General features: G+C 44.9%; 1 protein-coding gene across 1 annotated transcript in view; it reads left to right on the top strand.

Moving 5' to 3' along the window:
* The window catches only part of HDX (highly divergent homeobox), a 65,915-nt gene that overhangs the window by 12,686 nt on the left and 28,981 nt on the right, over positions 1-24,248 (top strand). The window contains exons 6-15 of the mRNA XM_078880395.1: positions 49-266; positions 4,659-5,093; positions 6,035-6,138; positions 11,213-11,293; positions 14,638-14,784; positions 15,728-16,519; positions 17,096-17,191; positions 19,980-20,069; positions 21,470-21,547; positions 23,770-23,859. Coding sequence (XP_078736521.1) covers positions 49-266; positions 4,659-5,093; positions 6,035-6,138; positions 11,213-11,293; positions 14,638-14,784; positions 15,728-16,519; positions 17,096-17,191; positions 19,980-20,069; positions 21,470-21,547; positions 23,770-23,859 — 2,131 coding nt within the window. The remainder of the gene's footprint in view (positions 1-48; positions 267-4,658; positions 5,094-6,034; positions 6,139-11,212; positions 11,294-14,637; positions 14,785-15,727; positions 16,520-17,095; positions 17,192-19,979; positions 20,070-21,469; positions 21,548-23,769; positions 23,860-24,248) is intronic.

Below are 24,248 nucleotides of genomic sequence, written 5' to 3'. Positions count from 1 at the left end.
CGTTGCGGTTTCAAACCCACGTCGTTATTGCTGCCGCTGCCCGGACAGTTCGCCGAGGCAGTGGGGTGCCGAGCTGCTGGGCGGCCGGAACAGCGGCCCGCGCGAGCCCGGTCAGCCCAAGCTGCCCGGCGCATCGTCCTACGGTCCGTACGACCTGGAGATCCAGAACGTCGTGTCGCTGGGTGCCGGGCCCTCCACCAGCAAAGCGGCCTCTTCCTACTACAAACAAGTGGCGCAGACCAAGCCATCAGCTAACTCGACCTCTGGTGAGTGGGAAAGGGCCCTTGTGGGTAATGACAGAAGTACACTTGTTTCCTCGTCCTCAATAACAGGCTAATTCAATCTTGATTTGAAGCTTTCGTGACTGCAGGAATCCATACTCTTTGGTTCTTTCGGTAAAGTCACGTAGACATACAATAAAATAAATGACGACGTTTCGATCGCAACACAAGCGGTCGTCCTCCGGCGGAAAAAATAGAATTCAGCAGTGGAACTGCTGAACTGATTCAGGGACGGAGTGCCCCGGTATAGCAGTTTTAGTAACGAAACCCCAGTCATATCTTTAAAGAATACGTTGTCCCATATACAGGAAAATGTTGAGGGCTCAAAAATGTATATGTTGATTAAAGAAATAACGTACAATGCTTATGTGAGTTAAAACAAAAATGTGAGCACTTGGTCTGGAGGTGTAGTGAAGCATTTGCTGTGCAGTCGTTACTGAATTGGAATTGGGGGGGGGGGGGTGACACTACACTTGTAACTAATGCAATTTTAGTGCAAAGTTGTTTTGCTATTAGGAATTTACATGATTAAATTGTTAAAACCTGGTCGTATTCATCAAATGGTTCCCTATAATATGGTAACTCAAACTGGAGCCAAAGTGACTACTCTATTATCAAATATGCAAACTCATTTTTCCCTGACAGATAAGGATCAGCTCTGCCCTGCTCTTAATTAAATTTTTAACAATTATTCTGAAGACAAACGCATTTCGGAAGGCGTTATGTAATCCGTGCGCGTGTGTGATTTTATAAACAAAAAAACCCGTTATGGATTTTAGAAATGTGTTCACAGAAGGCTCTTTGTACACGTGGTTGGCAATTATTAATACTAGGTTGGCAATATTTATTGAGAGCGTCTTTGTTGTCACCTTGTTGTCTGTAACAGACAATAATCTTCGGATGAGGTTGTGAACTGGTACAGGCTTGTGTTCAACAGCAAGCGTGCCTCTACAAGACCACATAGCCACGTGAGGCTGGCTGTCTTCACACTGTGGAGTCCCTTGCGATTTAGTTATATCACAGATAAATCCTCTTTGGAGCTTAGCGCATTGGAAATTGTTCGTGTATTTTTTTAAAGTACATCTTAAAATAAACACAACCACCGTGTTAGACAAAAAAAATCAGTATTGCTATTTTATAAGTGAAAAGAAAATGTAAAATGGAACTTAAATAATATCAACAATTTACGTAGCATGCATTTTACATGCACTGCTCTATTATATATCATGTTATTTTATTAATAAAAAAAAATTAATCACAAGAATTATACATAAAATGTTACTATCATTCCTGTGACTACATTTTTTGTAAACTTATTCTTTGCAACTAGAGAATCTGTTGCTTTGCATTGGAAAATAAGAGTAATAAAATGGCAAGATAAAATATATTGTGATGCTTTTTATATTCTCTAGGATTCAAAGAATATTCTGTAAATATATTTACATTAATATGATGACACTGGAAAGTTACAGAATTTGAAATTATCCATGTCATTCTTTTGTATTCGTTTCTCACACTTTTTCGATGTCACGATATTATTACGTCTTCCAAACGTCTTCCACCGTTCAAACTCAATGTTACGAGTAGGAACCTCTGGTTACACCAGCCCACAGGGGATTATTGTGTCCGTCCGTCGTGCAGGGAGGGGAGGGAGGGGTGGGGAGGGGAGGGGCTATGTGGGGAGGGGCTGGGTGGGGAGGGGCTGGTCACCCCATGGTGCCCTTATAAAACTCAACGTTTAACCTACTCACGCCGGCTTGTGCCCGCACTCAAAGTCGGTCATATTTGCGGAATACACCACGCCGCCGTTGACCCTGGCCATTGGCCGAGCAACCCAACGTTCCTACCAGCTCCCTCAGCAGGAATGTGTTTTTTTGTTACACTTAAAAGCCCATGTAGCCAGTTACCCTGCTAGTTGTGGTGGCAACGGGCCACAGCCACTAACAACAGCGTTCTTGGTGGTGTGGAAAAGTAGTCCAGCCAGCAGCCAGCCAGAAAACTTGAGGCAGATTATTTTTAAAAGCAGTATGATTACGTATAAAATAGCAATCATGCTATTTAATCGTTACGTTTTAAATATAATGTATTTTTATACCTTTGTATGTACAGCCTTATGCTAATTTTAAGTCTTACTGCAGGATTCGGGTCTCCACACTCCATGTGAGATGCGGGGTGTTGTTTGACTATACTTCACCACGCTGATAAATTGCGGGCTGGTGAAAGTGGGGAGCATAAATGTGGTAGTGTAGAAGTACAAAACAGATGTGAATTTTGTGCACTGCCCTCTGCTGCCCACTACGTAGCCATGCAGTCATGCGCTCACCCATCCAAACACGATGAAGGCTCATCCCAGCTTTGCTGCCGTGTGCTGATGAGATTGGGGCAAGTTGGGTGATTTGGTCATAAGCCACGCTTTATTAATGCAAATGCAACTCGTTGCATTTGAACTAAAGCCTTATGTAAACTGAAGCTGGACACTCAATGCAATAATATTATGTATCTATGATTCTACCCTGGATGATTCCTGCCGGAATCGCAATTCTTCTATGCGCAATTCCCACACTCAGATTTTTGTATGTGCACGAGGGAGCGTCTTTTGCGAGCGCATTGACGAGGAAGCGTACATTGGTTAGTGCATGAAAATGGGCCACCGTTGTGCCCATCACGTGCACAGCTGAATAATTTCAATCTAACAATGAACATAGTTTAATGAATAGAAATGCACATTATGTCGTGCTTGCCTGAAACAGATATGTAAAGGATGCGGTTGCACGTAGATTCGTTATGGAATACCATTTGTTGTGCCCGGTTGTGCTTTATTTTGTGTGCGGTTTGCAATCCCCTTTGCTCAGTCGGTGTTAGCAGCTGAGGGCCCCCCCCCCCATACCGTTCCCGTTCTGCTGTAATGTGTGCTGATGCCAACTTTATGGAGGGCGATATTGGCACGTAAAATAAAGATGGATTGGATTATAATAATGGATTGATTGATTATAATCAATCCATGTTTATTTTACGTGCCGATAATTATTAATTATCAGTGCTACCATGTCCTTGAGAATAGCCCAGCAGAGGGCAGCAGTGAGTTGATAAACTTAAAGTTAAACAGCCTCCGTGACCAAAAAGTCGATTGGCTCTATGCACGTTAAATGATTCGAGTTGGTTTAAATTGACCATTTTTATCAAACAACATTGAAAAATCAAGCCACCTCCTTGAGGTGCGTTATAATGTTCCATTTTTGAGAAAATAGGAGTTTAACCTCGACTTACTTTTGAGGGTTTTAGTCAAAATGGTTAACTAAATCGGTTTTATTTTCCTGCACTCAAAAGCTCTCGTTGCGTTCGCCACCCGCGGATGTGAAAAGTAAAATGATTAACAGGTGACTGTAAATTATAGTAACGTCACGTTCTATTATTCAGGAAAGCCTCGCTGAGTCTCAACTTACTATTTTTTTGTCCGGGGCCTACATTGTTGAAGTTTGGTCCATTTCATTGTAATCGATCTGAGATAGACACAACTCTCTGTGGACAATCCATAGTGTGTACAAAGGGTTAACGTCCAACTGAGAATTCCTTGGCCTCCTTGCGGTCCAGAAGATTTGGCAATGTTTTCTAGATGTGTGATCCACAAACCCTTGCCTCCTAAGTCCAGGATTTCGCCATCATTAGCCATGTATTTTTTATAAAGCATGAACGACAATCGTACATAGTCATCTCCAAGCACAAATATCACTCGTCGGTGATATGACCTAACAGATCAAATAACTTAAATATTTAATACATTCATTAACCTCAATTAACTTAAAGTCTCGTTAAGGCCATTACTCATCAAGTGGCACGTAGCAAGCACAGATAAATATAACTTTTTAAAATTAAACTCTTCAACGTAGCAATATTTGAATCGCATATTATCACGAAAAATGTATTCTTGCAAAGTTTTGTAGATATAATTGAAAAGGCTGCATGACCAGCTCTGCCCGCTATGGGCCACGAAAATGACCACATCTGCTCACTATCAAGTCCTGTTGTTCATCAGTTATCACTTTTTGGTGATTATTTTTTGGAATCAATGATCTATTCCAAAGTCATGGAATTGATAATCGAATTTGGTAAAATTTCAGCAAGGATTGAACCGATTGGCATTACGTGAGAACGTTCAAATCACACGGCGTGCGACAGCCATCATAAAGCAGCAGTGGCACGGCTTGCCAGTCGGTGCATGGTACATTGAAACAGACAAAAACACGCACCTGGACGTACATTTTTATTGTTAGACATTTCAGTAAACTACGTGCTGAAAAAAAAAAAATATTTGGCAGTTTTTTTGCGCATGCGATTATCGACAACGCTCTATAAGAAATTAACAACCCTGATCCCAAGGCAATGGCAACAGCTTCTCCATCGCCATGGAGACTGGCGACTTGGATGAGTACTCGCGAGAGGAGGAGATGGCCCAATCAGGCTGCCAACTTCAGGAGAGCTTCATGGAGTACATCGACCTGGAGGAGGATGAGGAGGAGGATGAGGAGGGTGACGCCGGGGCGCAGGAGGACGCCGCCGACAAACGCAACGGCAACGACGCTGGCGACGACGCCAAGATGGAGCCAGGGGACGGTGGTGCCGGCGGCGGTGGTGGCGCCGTTGGCGGCGGCGGCGGTGGTGGTGGTACCGCCGAGACGGGCGAAGCGGGCCCGCGCGTGCAGCCCTTCTCCCCCGCGCAGGACCGTGTGGTGCGCGCGGCCAAGTCCCTCGTGTGCCTCTCGGAGTCCGTGAGCCGCATCGGCTCCCCCTCCGTGCACGCCGCCAAGAGCGACGGTGAGGACGCCCGTTGCGTCGGAGGCGCTCGCCGTTGTTGATGGCAACGATTGTTCCTTTGTGTATATGTACGTTGGACTTCTTTCACACCGTACATAGCCAACTTTGCTAATCGGAGGTGCAGGGGAAAGACAACAATCTAAACACAAAATATTTCAAAACAAATGAGTTTCAAATTAAAAGCCTCCGCCACCTTGAATGAGATGCAGTGGCATTTGCATACTAGGTGAATAGCATTTGGAGTGCTGCAGTGAAGAGCTGTTATCTCACTCGCCTGGCATACAGGAGGCTGTGGGTTTGGTCCCGACCCTCACTCCTGTTGTGTATTTGGAGTTTGCATGTATCTCTCTCTCCCTGTGGTTGCGTGCATTTTTTACGGCTCCTACGGTTTTTCCCTTCACATTTAGAAACATGCGATTTGGTACTGGTCGGAACCTCCTGGTTACACCAGCCCACAGGGGATTATTGTGTCCGTCGTGCAGGGAGGGGCTGGGTGGGGAGGGGCTGGGTGGGGAGGGGCTGGGTGAGGAGGGCTGGGTGGGGTGGGGAGGGGCTGGTCACCCTGTGGTGCCCTTATAAAACTCAACGTTTAACCTACTCACGCCGGCTTATGCCCGCCCTCACAGTCCGGCATATTTGCGGAATACACCACACCGCCGTTGACCCTGGCCATTGACCGAGCAACCCAACGTTCCTACCAGCTCCCTCCGCAGGAATGTGTTTAATTGGCTGCTATATATTTTCGCAAGATCATCCACTTTGTTGAGCTATCGTATGTGGCCAGGTCGCTTCTGAAAAGGCTATAAAGCTCAGTGGGCTTTACCTAGTAAAAGATAAAATATATTTATGTTTTTTTTTAATCCTAGTTGTACTGCATTATGACAGTATAATGCTTTAGTGCCTCACAGTGAATCCCCACGTCGTGTGCGGCTGTCTTGCAGGTGTTGCCGTGTCCGGAAGTACGCCGCACCAGTCCGTGTCGCCTATTACCTCGTTCACTCAAGGATTCCTGCCCATTGGAACACAGAGCCCAGGACAGCACCAGGTACCAGAACACCAGCAAAGCTTAGGCTAATTCTGGAGTGTACATGTAAGGGTTGAATGTCCGTGGACAAATGTTAGATTAACCGTGCCTGTGAACAATCATTATTGATTATCCGGTGCACGATTATCCGGCTTCCAACATTATCCGGCGATCCCGGCCCGATCCTGCGAAGCCGGCAAAACCGCTCCAAAGGCCTGAACCAGTCGGGCGATTGGCACCATGTGCGTGATTTAAAAAAATTACATATGTTTAATTTTAGTGTCAAATATTACATACAATACATTATACACGACATAACAATACTGCACGTATATACATGTTTCATCACAAATAACTACAGTGATAAAAAAACTAAATATACAGTGCAATCTGGTGAAAAGTGCATGTTAAGGCTGCATCAGTCAGGCGATTGTCAAACGATATTGAAACAAGAGTAGTACGTACATCACCCCATGCAGTCTTCGAGATTGGAGTGGCATGTACGGTATAGTAAAAGCAGTAACTTTATACAGAAGGATATTTATTTTTGTCTATTTATCCGCGCAGCTAGTGGTGCGCCACCTTGTGGTGGAGAGCGGTCCCGGAAGACAACGGCACAGAACGACTTCTTAAGTCACTTCAGTTTGACTTGATTACATACCTGTCAACTCATACGGTTTACCCGTATCCGTGTGCAAGGAAATTAGGTTTTCAGGTCCATATGACGTACAGCCGTTTCAATACGAGAAAAAAAAATGTTTTTGTTTGTGTTTCTCGCTTGTGATGGGACTTTGAGATTTATAAGGTCACCAAAAAGGTCTGAATTGGTCTGTAATAAGGTAGGCACTGATAAGGGGTTTACAGATACGTATTTACCCATGTGAGAGCACACTTTTGAAATTAAACTTGCTTTGTTGCATGTCAATCGAGCCCAGATGTAAAATGTATTGTGGCCTGGCAAGACCCACGGCTTTTATTGACAGGTGTTTCTTCTCGGTGACCACCAGATAATGCACGGAGTAAATACATTCAGGCATTTCACCTGCCTACTGTACTTTTAAAGAGTGGACAGGGCTGGACTGACCTCACTTTGGCCCATGAAAGAGACTCGTGTGCACTGTCTATTCGTTGAACATATATATTTTTTTATAATTATTTTTAAATTGTGGAGAGCACATGCAGAAAGGTTGTTCTTCTGACCGATTGCCAATGTGTGGTCCCTGCTGATTACTTAGGACACTTGCAGAGACCACATTTCCAATGGCAAGACTCCCGCCCATTCACTCCCATGAATAGTAGGGAATTGAGGGATTAAAGGTCCCTCCCTTAACTCCATCCTTTCCCTACTCAAAGTCTAGTCCTTCCAGGAGGAAGGACGAGACTTTGATTGACAAACTGCTCTGACTAGACATGTTTTTGAACTGTCTTAAGTGATGTATATAACCTGTAAGCTACATATTTATGGACACGTGTATATCTCTCTGGTCTGTCCTTGAAGTGACGTTGGTTGAGCGGTACAGCAGGGAGGGGATTGTTTGGAGGCTAGAGAACGTGCTCCGCACAGCCTCGTGGTTACCCAGAGAATATATGGTGAATACTGGGAACTGCCAAGGCCTACAGAATTCCAGCCAATATGATTCACAATTGATTGTTGGGTTAGGCCACGTTATTGTCTGCAAAAATCGTATCTAATTGCTACATTTTATGATGATAATTCTTCATTTCACTGGTGAGTTTAAACAATAATAATTGGCGAATTAGGCACGTGTATATGTGACGGTTAATTTTATTTTGGCTATATCAGCTAGTGGGAGGGTCTTAACGACACAAAATAGGCCAGATCATTGCATGGCATCACCAAAAAAAATCTATTATATATAATTTATGTAATGCATTGAATTAAGTAAAATGATTTATTTCGGGGGTTTCTTCTGCAGTTATTGGTGACCAGGTTGCAGAGGTTGCAATCGGGTACCCGATACCCGTACGCTACCCGTACCCAGCCGGGTATGGGTACCCGTTTGCGACCCTGGTGCGGCCGGGTACGGGTAGGCCGTGAGTCACTGGTGAGTAACCGTTTGTCACTCATTTCCCAACGTCTTGTCTCTTCTCACAATTCAAGTTCCTAGAATCAAACCACCTGCGCCTGCAACATGGCTTCATCCCAGAGGTCGCAATCGGGTACCCGATACCCGTACCCTACCCGATACCCGGCTACCCGTACCCGGCCGGGTATCGGGTAGGGTATGGGTAACCCGTACCCGTACCCGGCCGGGCACGGGTACGGGTACCCATTTGCGATCCTGTTGCGGCCGGGTACGGGTACGTTTGCGACCTCTGCCAGGTTGTGAACTACTCCCAACGCTTGGGAATGCAGTTTCATCGCGAGCGGTGGAACTAAATTCGAGATTTGAAGTTTTCGTTACTGCAAGTATCCATACTCTGGTTCTTTCGGTAAAGTCATGTGACTTTACCGAAAGAACCAGAGAGTATAGAGCTGAACTCGGGGTCTTAAAGGTGCCAGTTGCAGTGCTCGAACATGATATTCCCCCCCCCCTCTTTTAGACCACTCAGCCTCCTCTAACTTATTTTTGACTCCCAATGTCAGGTGGAGCCCCAATTAAGGTACAGTTTGGTTTCACCTATTTTAGGAATTCCGCAATAGGTGTGCACACGCTGTGATTTATTTGCTTATTTACGGGCCCGGTATTGTACTTTTTGTACCCTCTTAAATGTTAACTTTTGTTGATATATATTTTAGGGAAAAGTGGAAACATTACCTAGTCTAAAAAGTTAAGCAGTTTTTTTTGTATTGTACAGTTGTACGGCAAAAACCAAACATTTTGCCATTCGTGAGTTAAAAATTGCCTGGGTGTGGAGGAAGTAGCAATGCAAGCAGAAGAAAAAAAAAACCTTTTACTCAAACCGGACGTTTTTCCTTTTTGGTAAAACTAAAACTGTAGATGTTTGAGAAACAAGGTTACGTGTCTCAAAACAGTATTGAGACATGCGAAGGAACTTTAGCTTCCTGCTGTTGAGAAAGATAACTTGTTTATTTTTATTCCCAAGGGGTTCACACGTTTATTTTTGTGTTTGTTCTCATTTTACTTCATTATTTTGCAATCTCAGTGACGAAGCAAATGCCATTAAACCGGGCACAGTGACTGAATCGGTACCCTCATTTTAGGCTGAGTCCACCGAGTGGAGGCACTCCACCAAATGCCCGTGGCCAAACGCCTTGGAGGGCAAGGGTTGTTAGATGATGGAGAGATTTCTACAACTCTCAAATCCACCGGGCTGTAAGGTGGCAGGAGACGTGAGCGTAGAAAATGGGATGTGACCCCATCATTTGTATGGACTCTTTAGTGTTATCCTCAATTCTGCATGAGGGCCTACCCACGCTGTGCGGGTTATGGGAGTTATCACCATACTTCACCATGCTGGTCATTCCGGGTTGGTAAATGCAACGTAGGCCCATGGTAGACGATAACAACTGTTGTGCATAGCAGTGGCCTATCCAAGCACTATCCGGGCTCAACCCTGCGTAGCTTGCGAGATCTGAGCAGACCTGGGCACATTGCGGGTGATTTGGTCAAAAGCTGAATCCCATAATTTACGTGGTTGGTTTTTCCCCCGGCTACTTTGCTTTCCTTCCATGTAACAAAATACATCTTAAATAGACCAAACATCATAATGCAGGATCCTCCCAATTAAAACCCTTGAAAGTCGTTGAGAGCACATTGGATTGCTTTTACAAAAGCTGAACTTGAATCATGAAAAGCAGCATGGCAATGTGCCTAAAGAAGAAAAGAGTTGATAAGTGTGCACTTCCTGCTGTGACCCATGGGTCATAAACAAGGAAAAATTACAAATCAAATTATAGAAAGGCAAAGAAAGTGCAGAAGTTGCGTGAAATATATTGAGAGACAGAAAGAGCAACATGTGGATTGGAGAATGTACGCGGGTTTTAGACATCATGAGAAAGTGAAGTTGGCTTGGGCAGGACCCTTCGCCAAACTAGATGGTCGAGACTAATGATGGCGTGGCAGGCAAAGGATGGAAGAGACGCCTGAGAAAGACTTCCACCGTGGAGATGGAGTAATGAAATCAGCTAATGTGCAGGAGCTAGTACAATGTTCACCTGTGTTAATGCCCATTTGGCTAAAAAAAAAATTTTCAAGGGTGACCTTGGGAGGGAGGGAAGAGGAGACTTGCGGAGGCCTTCATCCAGCAGTGAATTTACCATGACTGACAATCAGAGGTCGAAATCGGGTACCCGATACCCGTACCTTACCCGATACCCGGCTACCCGTACCCGGCCGGGTACCCGGCCGGGTACGGGTAGCCGCACGTGACTCACCCCAACCAATGAGTGAAAAGGCCGTGAGTCACTGGAAAGTAACCATTTGTCACTCATTTCCCAACGTCTTGTCTCTTCTCACAATTCAAGTTCCTAGAATCAACCCACCCGCGCCTGCAACATGGCTTCATCCCAGAGGTCGCAACCGGGTACCCGATACCCGTACTCTACCCGATCCCCGGCTACCCGTACCCGGCCGGGTATCGGGTAGGGTATCCGTTTGCGACCCTGGTGCGGCCGGGTACGGGTAAAGAATCAAAACCCGTTTGCGACCTCTGCTGACAATGGTGATGTAATGGTAGCATATGTTGCAGTGGATAGAGGTCGACTAAGTATATCATCCCTGCACGGTTGATACAATCTTCTTCTTTCGTATGGCTAATGTAGATGCAGAGCAATAACTAGAAATTATTGTTACAATGATTACTGTAAGATAATTCAGCAGTGATCCTCTTTGTATTCAATTATCCCCAGCATAGGAATGTATAATTTCTAACACTGGCTAAGGAATGTGGACAGCAGATGAACATTGCGTGAAACACCACTTTGACGAAAGGGTGCATTGATATATAACACACATGACACGGATTTTTTTAAAGTGAAAAAAACACTGTTGTACTCTTGGTTGAGCATAATGATATCCTTGATAAAGAAAAAAAATACCACGTCTTGAGATCCAGTCGCTTGTAGATGCTATATCAATCAAAATTGTGTTGTAATTGCCTTGAATGAAAGTTTGACGTGTTTCAACAGCCATACCTGCTGAATGTTGGCTTGGGTGGAATGCCCTATCTGTCACCTGGAAGAAAGAGAGTGGTAAGGATACATTGTACAACTTGCCACAATCTCTACATCACTGCACCTGCACGTTAGTTTATATGTCATGGGCTGGGAACATTTCTAAACGTGTGTTTAGATTATTTAGCTGCTATACATTTTCACATGATAAGCCACTTCAGTGGGTTATCACTTGAGGCCGCATCGCTTCTGGTAAAGAGCTATATTGCTCAGTTGGCCTTACCTCGTAAAGTAAAAATAGTTATTTAACATTAATGGGGGTGTAATAAGCCTTTTAAATATCTTTGGCGAGCAATCGCACATTAGCACACACATTAGCATTTTCCAAAATTTTCTGCTAAATATTCTCGTGGCTGACCTTTGCAGGTGACGGCTGAGCATGCGAAATGCAGAAAGGCAGTGTTGTGGCCAGCTTTACATTTTCTCCTCTTGTACACCTTTAGTGCAGCCGAGCTAATTTCAGTGATGGATAAATATCATGTGTGGGCCGTTCCGAATCGATGGTGCTCTTATGAAACGAGGACTCGGGACAGATTTGGCGCACGATTCCTCATATATTCCACCCACCCTCCCCTCATGACCGTACGTGTTCATCTGGTGCACCGATTAGATCGTATGCAGGCCATTTCACGCAACACGTGACACAGAGGGCTTCGAGCTGAGCCTGATACCTATTGTTCTGCAATGGCATTAGAGTGCACGGTTTAAGTCGCCCTGTCAAAATACATTTTCATCCCCGTTACGGGGTTCCATAGGTGAGGCAGTTAAGCTGAGCTCGCTAAGCCCGCAACGGCTTTCTAATGGGATTAGCATCGCACAGCGGGTCGGTCCTATCTGCTCTAGCCCATGCATGACGGGATTACAGGCATAATGACATCAAACATAAATCTTCCGTTATAGCGGTAGTTGTGTTCTTTATCGGCGCAGCTTAGGTTTTTTATGCACTTGTATTTAATGGAAAATTGAGGTGTCCGCTGAACGCCGTGGATGGCAGTGACTATGGAGAATGATTGTAATGCATCGGCTTGCATGTTGGTTTGGTGGACCTCACAAAGATGAAACCATCATTTGAATGAGATTGCCTCTTGCAGGGTCAAGATGGGGGTGGGGGGTCTCTGTAAGAGGTAGTATATTAAGTAGGTTACTGACCTATCTCTTTGGTCCTTGAACATAAATACTCTCATGTGGGTTTTCTCCGATTTTCTCTGTCACCTAAATATGTCCAACAAAAGATACACATCGGCCAAACATCCCTTTGCAGGATCCTCCCGAGAGAAAATGTGTTAACTGTTTTATGCTTTTTATTATTAAGGCCAAGAAAGAATGTATTTATTATGCTCAAGTCTAATCTTTAGACTATCCTATTCTGCTATGTCTATGACTAGATGTTTCTCTTTGAGAGACATTTAGTTTACATAGGCAGTCAAAGAGAGAAAATATCGTCTTCTCCTTTTCTTATGACTAGCTGTCTCTTTCTCTTTCTGCAATCTGTCATCATTGCCACATTTTCCAATTTTCCATTTATTTTGGCACCTCACACCTTGCTCTGAAAATTACTTCGAAAACATGTTCCTTCTTTTGCAAGACCTCGTGATGCATATCCTCCTTCTGGTGGAGCGTCTAGGGGGGGGCACTCAAATTTCCTGCTCCTATGTAGCCTGGTTCCTTGGCTCCTCCGGCTGGTGGGCCCTGCTGTAGTCGTACCGTCTACTCGCTCGATAGCTTCACCGCTGATTTATTTAGACTGTTCATAACGCGCACCGGTTTCATGCCTAAAATATCCAGCACTTTTGGAGGCAAGGGGTTGGTAGGTGGTCGGGAGATGGCTGTGCCAACTCTTCTTGTATGCGTGGGTTTCCTCTGCGTACCCTCGTTTAGTCCCGCTCTGAAAACACCCTCCAAAATGAAATTGGCCAAACCTATGAATAACCCAACCATTAATGGATTATCGATTGTAATTTATGTGCATACATTAACCACCCCCCTCTGGTCTTCACACCTGATTTGCTCACGAGTGATAACATCTCATTTATCCCTCTAATTAATACTGAAACAAGAGGATTTCTCCACAACTCTGGCAGTCGCCTGATGCTAGTTGTAATTACTCGCAAAATACCGGTGTGCTGTACTCGTAAAGAATTGCCATGTTTTGTTTACGTGACGAACCTTACTAATTGGCTGTGTCTGGTTGTGGTGGGTTTAACGACAGACACATTTATATTTACGCGATCTAACCAAAAAAATGCTCATGGCCAAACCTCCCAATGCAATATTTGCCTGAAAGAGGTTCTTGATACTTACTGCGGCTTTCAGATATCAATAAATGCCTGAACCATGTGAATGAAAACTTTGCCAGTCACAGAGAGCACTGGGAAACACCATGGTGGTTGTGATGGAAATATTCATCAACAAAGTGTCTTTGTGTGTTTTTTTATTTTCACTGAATGAATGAAAATCATCAAGCACGATAATGATTGGCTATCGACATAAGACTTAATTATCACTCAGAGAGATTAAATCAACTGGTCTAAAAATGCAGACGCAGACCTAAGATGAATTTGTAATGTTCGTAGAGACTGCAGTAGACTAAGGAAGGCCAAATATGTTTATTGGCTTGACTTGTGTAGAGAAATAAATACTGAGTTGCTGACTTGATAATATTATGGTGGGGTGAAATTGTTTCCCCTCACACCCAACATTTAATAACTATGAGTGGACTATAGTTTTGACTGGTTTAGTTCAGTGGATTGAGAGATGCCGTCGACTAGACTAACAGAAAACGCTGAACAAATGTACGCTTTGTCATACACTTTTGTGGAAGGCCACGTAATTATCTACCCAAATTTCAGTAGAAAAGTCCCTCCACCGCCTGACTTAACAGACAAACAAATTTCACTGTCTCGTGCACAAGCAGTTCACGTGGCAATTATAACCATAACATTAGTCTTTAATTTATAAAGTTCCTTCATGGCATTTAAACTCAAAAGTGCTGTGTATAGAAACACAAGTAAAAGTAAACAATACAAATATAAACAACTACAATCATTATTGTTTCAGCTAACTGCTACTTTGGAGTACAATTCTCGCACCCACATTTAAATGGGACCCATTCATTTATATTACCGACTTTAAAAAAATGTACAGGTAAGGCCCACTGAACTCCATAGCTCTTTTTCAGAAGCGACATGACCACAAGTGGCTTATCATGTGGAAATTCATAGCAGCCAAATAATCTAAACGCACGTTTCTAAATGTGGAGGGAAATACCAGAGGACTGGCTGCGGGGTTGGGATCGAACCAACGATCTGTATGCCAGGCGAGGTAGTTAATATCTCGCCACCACGGCGCCCTTTTTTATCCAGATGCAGGACCGCACGCAGTTCAGCCCCCGAGATCTGGTGCTGCTGAAACGCTACTGGGATAGTGGTATGACCAGCCTGGGCACTGTGTGCCGTGAGAAGATCGAGTCTGTGGCCAACGAACTCAACATTGACTTTGAGATCGTCAAGGTGAGACCGGTGGAGCCTCAATCTCACGGTGCATCTGACAATTGAAATGGAGTGCAATTTTGAATCGCGTGCCCATCCCCTACGTTATTATGTTTTCATACAAAGTCCATCCATGTGAAGTCCACCGTTTTCGGTGCTCGGGAGGTGGAGTGGTTTTGCAGTGATTTAAAAAGCCATCTCTTATCAACCTGTTGACCTGAGTTTAATTCCGGGCCATGGCTAAACCAGTGGCTCCCCCACCTTCACTAACCCGCACTGACCGGCATGGTGAAGTAAGGTCAAACAATCCCCCATGACCGATTGCACCGTGGGCTGGCCTTTGTCCAGCAGTGGATTGACAAACTTCTGTAAAAAAATAAATGTTCGAGTTGTTACACGTTAATGAATGAATCATTGCCTACGGTGAACACTTCCTGTAGGCCCCCAGTTTCATCACGTCTCGGAAGAAATTTTTTGTTGATCTCATTAAATTCGTTTGTCTCGTAAATCCCTCGAGATTGAACGTATCGTTGGCAATGGTGTCAATTTCCACATAGCAAGCACGTATTTACACGCATAAGATACCAACATTTTAAAGCTAAGCAGGTTGCAGCCTGTTGTTAGTGCTTGGGTGAGTGACCACCATGCACAAACAGTTGGCAGAGAGCAGTACAACAAAATCACGCCGTACTTATATGCTCGCACAACTATGCTCGCCGACTTCATTAACCCGCGCCCACCAATGTGGTGATCAAGCATGGTCAAATGACCCCCGTGACGCATAGCGTGTGGAGGCCCTCATCCAGCAGTGGATTGGCACAAGGGCTGTACTTGTACTCGTGCAATGCATCAATCACCCCAATGCGGGATCCTCATTTGAAATGAGTGTTGGCACGCAGTCGGCGATGCCCTCCTGAGCACGTAACATTTCCATTATTGAGTCCAACTAATTCCCTGTTTGCAGAACTGGATAGGAAACCAGCGGCGAAGGTGCAGGCAGCAAGGCATGGAGCCACCTCAGCCCCATGGCGGCCCTCCTGACTTCCCCAGGTACCCCAAGGAGAACCAGGGGTCCCATCACCACCTCACTGAGATCACCTCGCAGTACCTGGGCCGAGGGATGCAGGACATCTCCCTGGATGGCCACGGCCAACAGGACTGCGATATCGCACAGAGCCCCGGGAGCCGCGAGGGCAGCTGCTACGACATTGACAGCAACGGGATTGCGAGCGGCCTGCGGGGTCACGACGACGGCGAGAACGACGAGGACGGCTGCCTGATGGGCGAACTGGAAGACGCTGACTCGACGGACAGCATGGACGCGCAGCACCTGGAGCACACACAGGGCGAGATGATGTACGATGCCGGGCCCAAGGACGGGAGCCGCCGCCGCCGCGGCCGCCACCTCGACAACGAGAGCTGCGGCTCGTCCGAGGACAAGGCGTCGTCGCCGGGAGGGCGAGCCTCCGCCGATCGAAACCACCTCCCCGGCGACGCGTACGAAATTCCCGGGGAGGAGCAAAACAGCGACGGGTACCAGGACCGGGAGGGCGCGGTGTCCCCGGAGCAGGCGGGCGACAGCGACGACGCGCGGAGTCGATGCCAAGAGGAGGACGATTACTCCTCGCAGAAGACGTCGATGATCGAGGAGCTGCAGGGTGAGGTGCAGAGACAGAGGGAGGAGAACTTGTTCCTCCGAAGGCTTCTGGCGGACGTGGAGTCGCACGTCCAGGATGAAGACTGGCAAGGGCTACAGGTAATGACTGCTGCCAGGTGTCTATCAACTGCTGTATGATCGCTATCGGGGGCACAGTTCAAGGACAAGAAAATGGAGAATTGGAAAAAATCTGAGAAATATGTATCACAGATAATGTGCCTTTTTTTGTTGCGTTAGGAATTCTTAATGTTAGAAAAACATCCAAATTCAAATAAATCTGTATTGATAAATCAGTGTTCCATGACAGTGAAATGAAGCTTGTTGAGAGATAATTTTGATGTTGAAATATGTTAACTTACATTTTCTTCTGCAGGTTACTAAAATCGATAGTATTTACTTGCAAATAAACACACATTAGTAAACCTTGCGATACACATTAAGCACGTAAAGTGCTCGGTCGTGACGCATTGTTTACATAAAACTTCAATGTGTGCAGTATTCATAACGCAGAGAAAATTTTGCTTCTGGTCGTGTTTCCTTATCTGAATAGCACGGTTGGCGACGTACGGTGCGAAAGAAGTCAAACATACAGTACACATACATACGTGTTTCCATTGCGCACGCAAGCTGTGCCGGACGACACTCGGGTCTTGACAACAGCTCTGTTCCACACAGAACCTGGTCGCGTCGCTGCCCGAGCACGCGACATTCACCGAGGGAGAGGAGAATTCTGGCAGTGAGCACCCGCCAACTGGCAAAGCAGCTTGCGAGGTACCCGTTTCACTTGGTGACGCTGCGTTGGCAGCGGTGCACGGACATGGAAAGGACTCGACGCATTCGTCAATAATAACGACGGCGTGTGGCCTCGAAAGCAAAAATGTGCAATGTGTGACATTGACATTACTGGAAACGTCCCTTCATCGTAGCGCATGGATAGAGAGGCCAGAGAGGACTGGGTCGGAGTTGGAGATTGCACTTCACCAAGAATGAAATCTAGAAAATGTTTGCTGGTGACAAGTTTATTTAATTGGTATGTGTTAATGCCTAATAGTAGCTATTGAGTAACAGAAACCTTTAAATTTCGATTTAAAGCTTTTGTGACTGCAGGGATTCATCTTCTTGGTTCTTTCAGTAAAGTCACGTAGAAGGGAAATAATAAAATAATAAAAATAAAACATTAAAATACAATTCTCACGACCTTTCGACCACAACGCAAGCAGCCGTCCTCAGGTGAAGAACAGGGCTGTCTTTCCGACAGCCCTGTCCTTCTTTAGACTTGAGTTTTCTACATGGGTTGAGCAGTCAATGGGTGAAGTTCATTACAACGGTAATCATCGAAACTAAAACTAATCTATTTTTAGTCTAGCAGGTAAGGCTCACTGAGCTATATAGCTCCTTTTTTATGAGCGACCAGGCTATCATAGATGATAGCTCAACGAAGTGGATTATCATCATCTGGAAATTTAGTGCAACCAAATACTCTAAACACGTGTTTCTAAATTTGGAGGGAAAAACTGGAGGACTCGGATTGAACCCATGACCTGTATACCAGGCGAGGTGGTTAACATCTCGCCAATGTGGTGCCCCAATAATGCCGGTCGCAATAGAAGAGTAATAGGAAGTAAGCGAGTGACTGGTGTGACTCGGTGAGTGATGGACCATCAATCCCCCTCACTGCTGCTTTACTCTAAATTCTGTCAAGTGCGGTGAGGTAGCAATTGGGTGCTCCATCCCAGACACGACAGCAGGATTATTCCAACTTCAACTAAATCTGTGCTTTTTAACAAAGTAATGTATGTAAGTATGCTGAACTTATTTCGCACCGTATATAGCCAACCGTGCTAATCGGAGGTAATAATTGTTTGGTGTTAGAGGCATTGGCATAGGAAAAAGACATCAAGTTTCTCCGATGCCTCCTGAGCCAGATTAATAACGAAGCCATTGCATGACAGCTCGTAATGCACTATAGGAACATATGAGTTTTGTACGTATGTATGTTTGAACTTCTTTTGCACCGTACGTAGCCAACTATGCTAATCGGAGGTGCGGGGAAGTACAACACACTAAACTAGTTTCATTATATTTACCAAAATGTGGTGTAAGTAAAAATTACATATTTTGTTTATTTTTTCATGAAAATAAAAAAAATATTACTGTACAATTCCTCTTTAATGGGAGACGCAACCCAAACAAAAAACTGTAGGGCTCTTATCTCTGCCCTCTAATGTTTTTGCGGTGTATCTGTGTGTTGTTCCATGCCATGTTTACTTTGTTCCACATAATGTGAACTTTCAGCCTCTTCAGTTCCCAGATATGAAATACAACCACAGAGACCGACACAGTTGCGCTTATCTTGATCGTTTAAATGTTCCCCCAGTGTGTTTGGGAACCTCGGTGTGCGGCGTTACATTTTAAAAAGAACAACCAGTTTCCACCCCCGGTCGGGCTTGCGGCAGTGTTTTATTAGACTAGCCCAGGGTTGAGGTACAGGGTTGCCGCTGCTAAATGGCGATATTCTGATCCATTGTATGATGAAAAAAACACATCGGTCATGTCGCCCTCTACGCAAACTTACTGTTGCATTATTTTTCTTTTTTTTTTTAAATGTCCCGTGACCTGACAATGTGTCCACCATGAGTTTGAAGCTTAGTTGATTTTTGGGTTAGGCCACGTCGTGATCTATCATCTGGCCAAATTTGTGTTGTGAAGACCCTTCACCACCCGACAGGCAAACTAATTTCATTCTCTAGTGTACCAGCGTTTAGTGCGCCAATTATAATTTTTTCAGCTCATTCACCGGTAGAGTTGAAGTACAATTGTCACATCAAATTTAGCAATTGGACAAGACGTTATGCTTCGAACTGCTACATCCATCTTCAGGAAAATCCAGGAAGTCAGAATAATAAAATTACGCAAAGTTAGAATGTGGATTGCGTGGCTTAACTCAAACATTTTTTTACACGGATCTTAATATTGGCTGTGAAAACCTATGTGATGAGTTTGATACTTTACTAATGAGACAGCATTTAAAGTTACGATCAAGAGCACTGGTGACATAAGTATTTCAGAAAAATGGTTTGTTCATATTCTGTGGGTCTTTCGTTGAAAGAAAATAACAAACTACGACGTTTCGATCACAACACAAGCGATCGTCATCAGTGTTGTGATCGAAACATAGTTTTTTTATTAGTTTCTTTCTCACCTATCTAAGTGACTTTACCGAAAGACCCAAAGAATATTAATTCCTGCAGTCACGAAAGCTTTAAGTCAAGATTGAATGGTTTGTTCGTTCATTAACGCTTAATATGTAATTATTCTTCGAATAGTCATTTCGTGGAGCTAACAGAAACTGTTCCAACAACTTGGGGGGGATAAACAAACAAGAAACGATAGAGCAGATGAGATTGTCGCAGTGAATCGCCATATCAAAATCGTGACAATTCATCAAAATTGCTGGGCCGGATGAATTGTCTCATTGTGTGTGGGGTGCACCATTAGCTGTAAGACCCCCCCCCCCCCCCCCACGTGTTCACCCGTGTGACCGCGCCGTTCTTTGCAGAACCTTGTCGCTTCGCTCTCCGAGGAATTGTGCTTCGACCAGGGGGACGCCCCTGAGCAGTCCCCACCTCCGAGTGAAGAGGCTCACGAGGTACGTGCGAGCTTTCAGAAGAAAGAGGTTTCCCCCCACCCTCCCCCCCCCTCCAGTGTACATCATACAGTGGCGATGGTGTAACCGGCAGCCCTCTCAACTTCCTTGCGCACAAGCTGCAGTGGAGTGTATGCTTTTATTTTTTGCGTCTCGTGAAAGAAAGAAAAATGCCTTTCACAACACTGTGTACAATTCTGTTACTTGCGTCGTGAGTCATTTCAGAGACACTTTAGGAGGTAACAACGTTTATTCTACACTTATGCAACACCGTTACACACGGGACGAATTACACCGATCTCTCACTCTTGTTACACATGGGACCACAATACACCGATCTCTCACGCATACAGGATAACTATAGTCGGGTCAGAGCAGCCAACGTGCTGTCTGACCCACGATGTCGGAGACGTAGATGTAGCACTTGGGTTCCACTTCACCCGCAGACAGCCCTGATATTCGATCGGAGCTTCCCTTTTATCCTTCTCGGCGCGGCCTGGCTCCACTCTCGGCCGCGCCTTCCTCTGGAATATTCCCGAAGGTTCTAGGCTACGTTACACCTGTTCCCTCTCTGGCTCCGCCCTTAACCACGCACCCTTCGGGAACTCTCCAGACGTTTCTCAACTATTCTTCCCGTGTCCCCTCGTTCACCTTTGGCCCACATTCCTTACCCTGGCCCATCAAGTGCTTAACCCGGTGCCAGGGTGACTCGTCCCCACCACACTCCCTCGGTGACCGACTCTGTGGCCATTACCTGCGGCGCTGGCGGAGGCTGCTATCCCCTACTCTACTCTTTGTTTTTTTTTGTAAAGTAAGGTAGGTTAAGAAAGGAAAACAAATACATTAAATCACAACATTTCGGAGGCAACACAAGCCTCGGTTCCACCTGAAGACAGAGGCTTGTGTTGCCTCCGAAACGTCGTGATTTTATTATTTTATTTTTATTAATTTTAATTTCATTTTTTACCTACGTGACTTTACCGAAAAAACTAAGAGTATGAATCCTTGCATTCACGAAAGCTTCAAATCTAGAACCGTTGTTTGTTTGAGCATGGAGACACGAAGCTGGGTCCAATTCGTCCGATTTTCGGCAGAGCAAAGCGTCAACGTCTCGATTGCAGTAATGCAAACCGTGAAGGTGATGCCTATCAGCCATTCATTTAACATGTGAAATTGGCTCGAGTTATTTACTTGAACTTGAGTACTCGTAAAGTATGTTTTGGAGGAAGATCTTTTACATGCCTTCTTGGATGAACAAACTTTTTGCGATAAGATTTCGTCCCAAATCATGCCTATTAATCCCATGAGACGCACGGAAACTACTTTAGGACGCTATCCTTCGTGTCTCTGTTGCACCGTGCTTAAGTGCACGCTTGGTATGACTCTAGCGTCACTCTTCACAGCACCTGGATGCTTCGCTGTCCGAAAAGGAAGATGCGTCTTTGAGTGAGCAACCGCTCCCTGATGACGCAGCTGAAAAGGTACCTAGTCTGGGCGTGTCCGTGTTCACACGGTGCTAGCACACCGAACTGTATCACTGCACAGATGAGCTTGGATCAATTCAAGAATAGACTCGTGGCTTTTTAACGCTGTCCAGCTCGGGGTTGCGAAAACTTTTCCATCGGCTCCATTTGTCTCTGTTTGTGACACGGAGGCAACAGGAATTATTGTAATTAACCAATGTGAATACAACTTCAGTACAGAGCTGTTTCGCTATTGGTGACTCGTCCCTGAGAAAAGCTGGAAAGGTTATTGATAGGTTGCCCGGCAGAGCTGCTAAACTACACACTTACGCCTTCCTGCTTGCTTTGCTGAGCGCTCATCTTTTCATCGATATATATAAAAGGGAAATTTGTGATTATGTGTGTCTGTTCGAAATGTTTAGCATACTTCCCGACATGCAACAAACTTGAAATTTGGCATGTGGGTAGCTTCCAGACTGTACACAATGCAAAAAGTATAAAAATAGACTTTTGTATTGGGGGGGGGGGTGCGCAATAATGGATATATTTTGCACGGCAAGTGAGCGGTGACGTCACATCCGTGATGTCACCCGCATGCGGCAGCGTCACGCAGTGTGCATGCTGACGTCACGCATCCCCCCCCCCCCTACCCTCCGCGTAGGCCGTGTATTAATCCAAGACAAGAATCCAAGAAACGGGCGAAGCCGGGTAGTAAAGCTAGTTGCTAAATAAATACTTCTGAGAACAACACCGCATGGGGAAATACTATAATCCTTGCGTGTCATTTTCCATGTTCCTTATTTCAGATGCCTACAAACAAAGCATGTTTCATGAGGAAATAGACTTACACAGATAAAAACATAATTTATTTACGTTGTGTTCTTACGGAGTTTTTTTCTTTTTTTTTTGTTCCACATACTGTGAACTTTCAGCCTCTTCAGTTCCCAGATATGAAATACAACCACAGAGACCGACACAGTTGCGCTTATCTTGATCGTTTAAATGTTCCCCCAGTGTGTTTGGGAACCTCGGTGTGCGGCGTTACATTTTAAAAAGAACAACCAGTTTCCACCCCCGGTCGGGCTTGCGGCAGTGTTTTATTAGACTAGCCCAGGGTTGAGGTACAGGGTTGCCGCTGCTAAATGGCGATATTCTGATCCATTGTATGATAAAAAAAAACACATCGGTCATGTCGCCCTCTACGCAAACTTACTGTTGCATTATTTCTCTTTTTTTTTTAAAATGTCCTGTGACCAGACAATATGAATGAAATAAACAACTCAATATGTTACCTAGGATGGGGCATCCTATGGTGTCCACCATGAGTTTGAAGCTTAGTTGATTTTTGGGGTAGGCCACGTCGTGATCTATCATCTGGCCAAATTTGTGTTGTGAAGACCCTTCACCACCCGACAGGCAAACTAATTTCATTCTCTAGTGTACCAGCGTTTAGTGCGCCAATTATAATTTTTTCAGCTCATTCACCGGTAGAGTTGAAGTACAATTGTCACATCAAATTTAGCAATTGGACAAGACGTTATGCTTCGAACTGCTACATCCATCTTCAGGAAAATCCAGGAAGTCAGAATAATAAAATTACGCAAAGTTAGAATGTGGATTGCGTGGCTTAACTCAAACATTTTTTTACATGGGTCTTAATATTGGCTGTGAAAACCTATGTGATGAGTTTGATACTTTACTAATGAGACAGCATTTAAAGTTACGATCAAGAGCACTGGTGACATAAGTATTTCAGAAAAATGGTTTGTTCATATTCTGTGGGTCTTTTGTTGAAAGAAAATAACAAACTACGACGTTTCGATCACAACACAAGCGGTCGTCATCAGTGTTGTGATCGAAACATAGTTTTTTATTAGTTTCTTTCTCACCTATCTAAGTGACTTTACCGAAAGACCCAAAGAATATTAATTCCTGCAGTCACGAAAGCTTTAAGTCAAGATTGATTGGTGTGTTCGTTCATTAACGCTTAATATGTAATTATTTTTCGAATAGTCATTTCGTGGAGCTAACAGAAACTGTTCGAACAACTTGGGGGGGATAAACAAACAAGAAACGATAGAGCAGATGAGATTGTCGCAGTGAATCGCCATATCAAAATCGTGACAATTCATCAAAATTGCTGGGCTGGATGAATTGTCTCATTGTGTGTGGGGTGCACCATTAGCTGTAAGACCCCCCCCCCCACGTGTTCACCCGTGTGACCGCGCCGTTCTTTGCAGAACCTTGTCGCTTCGCTCTCCGAGGAATTGTGCTTCGACCAGGGGGACGCCCCTGAGCAGTCCCCACCTCCGAGTGAAGAGGCTCACGAGGTACGTGCGAGCTTTCAGAAGAAAGAGGTTTCCCCCCACCCTCCCCCCCCCTCCAGTGTACATCATACAGTGGCGATGGTGTAACCGGCAGCCCTCTCAACTTCCTTGCGCACAAGCTGCAGTGGAGTGTATGCTTTTATTTTTTGCGTCTCGTGAAAGAAAGAAAAATGCCTTTCACAACACTGTGTACAATTCTGTTACTTGCGTCGTGAGTCATTTCAGAGACACTTTAGGAGGTAACAACGTTTATTCTACACTTATGCAACACCGTTACACACGGGACGAATTACACCGATCTCTCACTCTTGTTACACATGGGACCACAATACACCGATCTCTCACGCATACAGGATAACTATAGTCGGGTCAGAGCAGCCAACGTGCTGTCT

This window comes from Lampetra fluviatilis, chromosome 57 (assembly GCF_964198595.1).
Source record: "Lampetra fluviatilis chromosome 57, kcLamFluv1.1, whole genome shotgun sequence".
Classification (NCBI taxonomy): domain Eukaryota; kingdom Metazoa; phylum Chordata; class Hyperoartia; order Petromyzontiformes; family Petromyzontidae; genus Lampetra; species Lampetra fluviatilis.
Note: the sequence above shows the minus strand (reverse complement) of the source record. Positions and strands in the feature narration are given on the sequence as shown.